This window comes from Hesperophylax consimilis, chromosome 7 (genome assembly GCF_061612785.1).
Source record: "Hesperophylax consimilis isolate HC1 chromosome 7, BYU_Hcon_1.0, whole genome shotgun sequence".
NCBI lineage: Eukaryota > Metazoa > Arthropoda > Insecta > Trichoptera > Limnephilidae > Hesperophylax > Hesperophylax consimilis.
In genome coordinates this window covers 6,534,739-6,543,631 of record NC_142842.1, presented here as the reverse complement: position 1 = coordinate 6,543,631, position 8,893 = coordinate 6,534,739, and the positions used below count along the sequence as shown (strand labels likewise).

Below are 8,893 nucleotides of genomic sequence, written 5' to 3'. Positions count from 1 at the left end.
TAATTGTACTCTACTGGTTTCGGAAGCACCCTTCCTTCGTCAGGAGAATATTAAAACTAACCTATGATACAAAATATTGATTTGGTTATTCAATTATTATTGAATAACCAAATTAATTTATCGTTTATTTATTTATTTATTTATTGTTGTTATACGCCCATAGGGGCTTTTACATAGATTATAAATAAGTTTTACATAAGTTATCGAGTTAGAATTCTAGATATATTTCCAGTAAACCGCTCTGTTATTGCCGGAATTCCCGCAATTACCCGTCCCCCTTTGTTAACCTCCCACTCAAACACCTAAATTATATGTTTTGTGTATATATCTGTCAATATTTTGTATCATACATTAGTTTTAATACTCTCCTGACGAAGGAAGGGTGCTTCCGAAACCGGTAGAGTACAATTAAAATTAAAGTGGTCCAAAACAAATTTATATCTTTTATTGTAAATTATGACGAGCCACAAAGTAAATGCTTATTACAAATATGAATCATTTTCTGTTTTCAATATTAATTTTAGAGTCGCTAATAAATGCTTAAATATTTCAATTTAATGTTTTAGTCATAAAGTTAATCCAAAACTAAAATGGATAGCACAGAAACAGGAAATGCTAGGATATATAAGCACAAAACACATTGCAAATGTGTACCAAGACAATATACAACCCAGAACAAGAAATACAAGAATATTTAAGAACAAAATTTTGTTAGTTCTAGCGCCTTGGGGTCTAAAGAGGGAACTATTCTTCGGCTTACCAATTTAGCCTGCTTAAATTTGCGCGAAAAATGACACACATAGCGAGGATACAGACTGACTGATATACCGGGCATTACCAGGCTATATTGCTATTACACAGACAGCATAAATAAATATTTTTGAATTTATTTTTTATTAAGTACTACAAGAAAAATAGTTTCCTTTCATAGAGTTTATATAAATTAAATTATAAGTTATTCAAAATATTGACATACAAAGCCTAATTTATTATTATTTATTTATTAAGATCAGATTTATTTCTGGAATCAATTTCTGGAATGAAAACTGCTTCATAGATCAGTACTTTTTCAGACACTTCATTTATACAAATATTCTCTCTCCTAAAGTTTTGGAACTTCTTTGTGCTATTTTAAAACAGTAATGCACAACCCCGCTGCCCGATTATTGCGTTCACATTGGTTGAATAAAAATAATAATAATGAGCGTAACTCCAGTGAAAATTCTTAGAAATGATTAAATATGCTGGCTTGAAGGCAAACATTTGTTTTCACAAATTATGAATATTTTTTTATGAAGAGATTTGCTGTTGAAATAGTTGTCAATTTTTACAGTGCGGGTGTGGACCATATTTGCAACAAGTTACCACATTACATCAATTAAAGGCTTATAAAACATTTGCACCCTCGTGAACAATTCGAAAATTGATAAATTGGCTTTAGTTATAAAAATTGTTCGTCACTGAGTTACTGCAAGGGTAATCGCAATCCCCTTGTAACCAGTGGTGGGCATTGCTCTATGACCAAAGGTAGGTTGAGTGTAGTTTTTTAAGTTTGGGTTTGAATTTGGTCATTTTATTATCACACCACTGCCTGTAACGATATGCATATTGCCCATGCTTCATCTTGCACAAACTTCACAAAAGCCTTATTACTAGCAATAGATGAAAGTTCATATCACGCTACTAATTTTAATTGACTTTTGTTATAAATGTTTAATTTGAAACCGAGGCGATTCTTCTGCAGATAATTTCCCAACACTTTAAAGGCAGCCGACGGACATCTTTCCTCTTTGAAGACTTTATCGATATCCTCGTCTTCGTCGAGACATGCGTCAGCTAAGTGGAGTCTCTTGACGCGGTCGCCTGCTTTGCTGATTTGGATCTCGTACTTCCAAATGGCAGCTTCAGCCGCGGGGCCCAGGAGCTGCACGGCCCAGCACATGGCCACATCCATGGGGCGAGCGTAGAACTTGAACACCAGCCCCCTGATGGTCAGCAGCATCATATCGGGTCCCAGGAGCACCCGGCTGTGTTGCCCAAAGTGCATCCCGGTGCAAACTATGTGCGCCTGCTCCGCATGGCTATACACCTCGCTGTACTTTCCTGGTCAAACAAAATGGTGACTTTCATACTTTATCTAAACACCATTATAGTGCCAAACTTCGGGAAAATTAACCCTGGAATATTATTAACAAGTGGTTACGTCACCTCCAGTAGATTCGCGTTATGTGAGTGAAACACGGTTTACATGAGATTAACCCCTAGTCTTTTTGGGAGATATTTCTCCCAGTCTGACACACAGACTTATAAAAGTTATTTATGTAAGGAAGAACTGAAGGTAAATAGGCAAAAAAAGACAACAATATAATAGAAAGTCTTTCAACCCTGTGGTTCTGGTTGGATTATTTATTTATCATTTATATTATAAGCATCAAAAGAAGATAAGATAGGAACAAAATGAATATTTAAGATCTTAGACTTACCCTGCCACGAGCATGGCTTTATCGGACACTTGTAGAAACGGTATAGGCAAGCTTTACTGTGAGCAAGTAGATCGTCATATGGCGCTGAGCTGGTACAACCAAACCTCACATTGGGGCACAGCTCTCTAAAATTGGAACAAAAACGTGTTATAGAAATTGACTGATCTTTGTCTGTATCGTGGCAACTCGACAGGTTGGTAGCTGAGTAGACAAATACGTCGGGTTCTTGGGTTCAATCTTCTGCTAGTTTAGTCCTCCGTCCTATTCGACTTGACGGGGGGGATGGAGACGAGTAGGAGGAATTTAAACATTGTCAGGTCATTCTTTACCCAAAATAAAAAGCTGTTGGTACTTATGCTTTTATTTGTGAACCATATGTTAAAATATTTCAATATTGTAATGCTGTTCACTAGAGTCTGGATTTAAATAAGCTTGCAAATATATGATTCTCTTTTAAACAGAAACTACACTTACCCAACCGATAGTCCGAATTATACTGTGATAAAATGAAGTATTTCTTATGACATAAAATTTCCAAAATATGTATTTGAATTTAGACTAAATAACAGCAAATAAAATTACCTAGCTTTTTGTTCATCGAGAATTTGCTGTGCTTTAAGCTGGTCAGACTGAATTTGCTGTGCTTTAAGCTGCTCAGACAGAATTTGCTGTGCTTTAAGCTGCTCAGACCGAATTTGCTGTGCTTTAAGCTGGTCATACTGAATTTGCTGTGCTTTAAGCTGCTCGGACCGAATTTGCTGTGCTTTAAGCTGCTCAGACCGAATTTGCTGTGCTTTAAGCTGGTCAGACTGAATTTGCTGTGCTTTAAGCTGGTCAGACTGAATTTGCTGTTCTTTCATCTGCGCGTTCTGTTGGTCAATTAGACGCTGCTTGATCCAAAGCTCATATTGCAGACGGCGGGTCTCTTGCATTTCTGTCTGAAGCTTCGCAGATGTATGTCTCTCAAGTGCTTGTGCTCTCTCTAACTCCCTTCTTATTCTGGCTGCTCTTTCCTACATAAAAAAAAAGAATATGTAGCACAGAACAATGAATGGAAAAGGGAGATAAGTAATGCGATGAAGGACACTTGAAAAAGGAAATATAAACATTGCTTAAGCCGCCTCTATACACATCCGAATTGCCCAAAATTTTTAAGAAAACAAGTAGGAAGGGAACGAACAACGGGAAAGGGCAGTCGGACGGCCGAGCCTTTCGATGTGGTGGCTTTAGTTAGTACTTAACTAGTTAAACCCTAACCGGTCTAAATAAAAAAATTATTTAGACTCGCTCTCAACCTTTTATTCGCCAGCTTATTCTTAAGGATACTATTTAAGCTATTCTGGGGAAACTACCTATGGTAGATTATACTATGTATTTTTATAAATATATAAACCCGGTACAATATGGTAAGACACTTTAATTTACAAAACAACATTTTGAATAACAAATAAGTTATTGTGAAAATAGTACAGCCGGCACACGGTGAAAATTTAGCATCGGCGATCAAGAAGTAGTAAGAATAATTACAAAAAAAAAGAATACTTTGTTTCAACTGAATCATTATAAGAAAAATATATTTCAGTTACCAAAAATGATAATATGATATAAACAATTTCATTCAATTGAATTTGCGGATAATTTCATGCCATGTTTTGTGTTAAATTTTAATTTAACATAAAACGATATTGTAACTAAATCCAATCGAAAAACAACAAAAAATAATTAAATAATAAAAGATATGCCATTTTTATGGCATTAATAGAGAAATATGCATTTTAACCCCTTGAGAAATTTTGAGAGATATTCTTCACAGACAATGAACAACCGTAGAGTCTTTTTGGGAGACATATTTCCTGGCCTGACACGGTCTCAAAGTTATGCAATCTCATTTTGTATTGTGGTGAAAAATATGATTTTAAGTGTTGGAAAAAGATAATACAGCGCTTTTCAATTTTGCATACATAAATTTACCGTACGTATACTATTTCTATAAAACAACATTTAACATTAGAAAAATATTTGTATATGTTTGCAAATTTTTAGATAAATATTTTTATATTAAAGGAAAAAGTGATGAAGTGACAAAAACTTTTATAATAAGTTTGTCTAATTAAATGTGTTTTTAGAGTTTTGCGTAAAATAGTAATTACAGTTTAGACAATAAAAAACATTGGTAAGTGACTTTAAAAACTTATGTGTGCGTTCAAATTGCATATATTGCGTCAATTTGTAATATAGGGTTTTCCAATAAGAGGTGTTATGTGTATTTAATTCCGGCCATAAAATGATTTTTTATGGCCGGAATTGGATGGTATTGATCTGGACAATGTTTACTTTCAACAAGACGGCGCTATGTGTAGTGATGTAGACCCGGGAATGTTCCCCGGGGAATAGGAATATTCCCGGGAATAATCCCCGATCTGAAATAAATTCCCGAAAACGGGGAATTTATTTTATTTTTAATTAAATTTTTTCTACACTTCTCTTGGATGCTTTATTGAGTGTTAGCAGTTATCTAAGACGACACCCCCTGATTTGTCACAGGTTGCCATAAGAATATTGACTGCTCCCATTACTTCAGCAGCCACTGAGAGATCTTTTAGCATGTTTAGTCGCATTCATACAACACGGAGGAATCGTCTAACAACTCAAAGAGCAGGGAAAATAACATTTGTGGCACACAATTGGAAACTTCTTTCCTCTGAAAGAGGCTCTAAAGTTGCTCCCAAGAAAACCCTTTCTTCCACGGATGAGCAGATTGCTTCGCATCATAACGTTTCAAACCTATCTGGTACTCGCAAAAGCAAACATCCAATTGACTGTGCTGAGGAAGAAGAAAACGTTGATAATCCTGAGTCGGCAACAACTTCGTCCGGGTCGGATAAAGAAGAAGAAGAAGAATATGAAGGTAAAAGTGGAAGTGAAGTTGATAGTGTCAGTGTCCAATCGGTATCATCAGATGAACAGTAACGATCTGTGAAGTTGTGTCATTTTTACAGTTTTACGATTGATTTTTTATATGTACCGTTTACTAGCATAACGTGTATATAGGCTACTAATACTGTACAGTATATAATTATATAGAGATACTAGTCACTTAAAAATAATTTTGATCGTTGTTTTTTTTGTTATTTTTCTCTTGGATCCTATTCCTATATATATGGGAATAGTTTTTATGGATCTATCCTGCTCTATATGTACCACATGTGTGTATATTTTATTTTTTATTTAATAAATATTATTCTTTTTGAGGTATTATGTTGTTAAAATCAAAATTCCCCGTCCAGGGGAATGTTCCCGGGAATAATCCCGGGAATATTCCTCAGAAATAAATTCCCGGGAATTTATACATCACTAGCTACGTGCCACACAAGCAACGAAACCATTATTCTTTTACGGGAAAAGTTTCCAGACCGTGTTATCTCTCGAAAAGGTGATCACAATTGGCCACCGAGATCTTGTGATTTAACACCTTGCGACTTCTTCCTTTGAGGCCACGTGAAAGAGAAGGTCTACGCCAACAGCCCTGCGTCGATTCAAGACCTCAAAGATGGAATTCGTGAGGCTATCGAGGACATAAGGCAGCCACTTTGTGATTTGGTTATGGAAAATTTCATGAAAAGGATATGGTCCTGTAGTCGTGGTCGTGGTGGTCATTTGAATGATGTTATTTTTCACTATTAACGGCATACCTTCCTCTTTATAATGAAATAAACATTCGATCATTTATATTAAAAAATGGCATTTTTCTTTGAATATCAAAATAACACCTCGGGTGAAATGCAGATCACGCCAAACTCTGGGAATTGAATAAAAATGCACTTTCTAGATGAGAAAAGTGTGTAGAAACTCATTAAAAAAAGAATTAAGGCGCGGAAGAATAAATTGAGGGAGATACAGCCGATCAAAGTTTAATAAAATTGCACTTCGCGATCTGAGGGTAAAATTCGGTTTATGGGAGTATAACCGAAATTGAACTTGATTTAGACTAATTTAGGGCTGGGGAATCCGAATCTGAAAGAATTAGGTGGGGGTCGGCACTATTAACTGAGTTATAGGGTTTTGAAACTTCGTACGCGATACATACGAACCATGTTTTATTTATCAATTATGACTTAAGAAAATCAAATTAACAACTATTTACTTTTGAAATTTCAGTAGTGCCAACCAAAAAAAAAAAAGTGTTGCCATATAATAATAATATTTTTTTACAAAATAGGTTAGGTGTTTAGTTTGGGTTAGAGTAGGCAGAAGAACATGGGAAAAAGGTATTAGAATTAAATCACAAACCAGTCTATACAAACCTAGCGTAGCCCACAAACTACTTGAAAACTGGGATATAACTCTAAAGGGGACGCGAGCAGGCGTTATTAAAGGGGCAATTTTGTGTAACAGGAAATAACATGGAAAAAGGGTATTAGTATTAAATCACAAACCGTCTATACAAACCTAGCGTAGCCCACAAACTACTTGAAAACTGGGATAAAACTCTAAAGGGGATGCGAGTGGGCGTTATTAAAGGGTCATTTTTTTGTTATAGAAAATCACATTTAGGTTAGGTTATATATATACATAAATTAAGTATTTACAAGATTTTAAATAATAAACTACCAATCTGGCAAATGATATTTAATTTTCAGAATTTTCCATGCATTGATATTATTATATGGCAACACTTTTTATTTTTTGGATGGCACTACTGAAATTTCAAAAGTATTAAAAGTTTTTAATTTGATTTTCGTGACAAAATATGGCGGCGGTCTGTCCGAATATGGTGATAATATCAGATCGCGAAGTGCAATTTATTAAACTTTGATCGGCTGTATCTTCCTCAATTTATTCTTCCGCGCCTTAATTCTTTTTTTAATGAATTTCTACACACTTTTTTCATCTAGAAAGTGCATTTTTATTCAATTCTCAGAGTTTGGCGTGATCTGCATTCCTCCCAACACCTCTTATTGGAAAACCCATTACTAAAATCTGAAAAAAGTATTTTATTTTGAAATACATTCAAAATCAGCAAATTAATCTTGAACCGAATGTAACGAGAAAATACATAGAAAATATATTCCGCGCAATCTGCCTTCTGACAGTTCACAAAATGTCATAGGCTTTCGGGGTTAATTCTTATTTCATAAAATGTTAAAATAAATCATTCCTTTTTCATAATGTGAAAATTCCGCCAAACTAGTACCTACCTAATACGCACAGATTATTGCATGATAATGCACTATGTATGATTATAGTCAGTTGGCATTATTGTCTAATGTCATAAATCTAACATGGCAGCAAACTAAAAACGGAAAATTATCGGTACATTAATTTTACCAAAATTGGTATGCATTATTTTCCACATCTGACACTTTTTTCTAAGCCTGTCATCCCACAGGTCGGTAAGCAATCGATATAAACCAAATGCCGTAAGACCCTGCGTAGAAAAGTTTCTCACTGAACTGCGTTACACATCGTTACCTTACTATAGTGAACTTAATTTTCTTAGCGGAGTCTTGCAGCACTCGGTTTATGTCAATTGCTTACCGACCCATGGGACGACGGGCTTAGAGTAATTAACTCGGTACCAAGTTACCTACCTTAGTTGTAATAAAGCCTGATTAAATTGTTTAAAAGAAGAATTTTTCTAGGTTTTATTCTGTAATGCTGATAGTTGTTAATAGTAATTATTTGAAATAGGTACTTACCGCCTCTTCCTTGGAGTATGAACTACCCATATTATTATTGTTTCAATCGTCCAATATTTCTTGGTTTTTCACTCGCAATGTTAGCAAGCCTGCAAATATAGAGGAATATCAAAATAAACACCACCTTTAATTAATTATTCATCTAAAATAACGTCGTCTTATATTTATTAGTTCCAGGCTACATACATACAGCTTTGAAGGTGACGGAATGCGACAGCACGATGCCACACAGATTAGACTTTTAATTATGTTTTTATCGAGCGCGTTATGCGTCGCTACAAAGAATGTAATGATAATAACCCACAAAATAACTTCAAAGTATCACAAATATCACCAAACAGATAACCGAAAGATAAGACGAATTTCCATTGACCGTGATCAATGATCAACTCATAAATAAACCATTCTCGATCAACTAAATTTACGAGAGTGGCTGAATGTCGAAAGTGCTGAAAGGAATCCCAGATCCCAGGGTTTAAACTGTTGTATTAAGTGAAGTGCCAAAACAAATTATACACTACTTTCTATGCCTATGTTTCTAAATATAATCTGCAATCGAACTACACACACCAACACATGTAAGTATGGTTAAGAAATGTTAATGCACGAATACATGTAAGTTTTTTAACTGTCATCACACTGGTAATATAATTTTATTGTTGAAATCATGATCAAGGTGAAAGCTGTAATCAACATGCAATCGATACAATA

The 8,893-nt window shown here is 34.9% G+C and overlaps 1 protein-coding gene across 2 annotated transcripts; it reads right to left on the bottom strand.

Moving 5' to 3' along the window:
* Positions 1-1,043: 1,043 nt before the first annotated feature.
* Positions 1,044-8,841, bottom strand: LOC149422232 (uncharacterized). 2 transcript variants are annotated; one of them, XM_089633672.1, is made up of 5 exons: positions 8,704-8,841; positions 8,183-8,271; positions 3,066-3,496; positions 2,484-2,608; positions 1,044-2,103 (listed from the first exon to the last, which is right to left on the bottom strand). In XM_089633672.1, exons 2-5 carry the CDS (start codon positions 8,210-8,212, stop codon positions 1,676-1,678), a joined length of 1,014 nt encoding a protein of 337 aa, XP_089489798.1. In that variant the 5' UTR covers positions 8,213-8,271; positions 8,704-8,841; the 3' UTR covers positions 1,044-1,675. The 2 variants fall into 2 exon arrangements, with proteins under 2 accessions (XP_089489798.1, XP_089489797.1); XM_089633671.1 differs by lacking the exon at positions 8,704-8,841 and adding an exon at positions 8,369-8,697.
* Positions 8,842-8,893: the final 52 nt, after the last annotated feature.

Excerpts from the sequence above, each read along its gene's own strand:
- LOC149422232 (XM_089633672.1), bottom strand. The coding sequence starts at position 8,212 with ATGGGTAGTTCATACTCCAAGGAAGAGGCG. Across the intron at positions 3,497-8,182 it reads CATACTCCAAGGAAGAGGCG|GAAAGAGCAGCCAGAATAAG; the intron begins GTAAGTACCTAT and ends TTTTTTATGTAG. Across the intron at positions 2,609-3,065 it reads CTCGATGAACAAAAAGCTAG|AGAGCTGTGCCCCAATGTGA; the intron begins GTAATTTTATTT and ends TTCCAATTTTAG.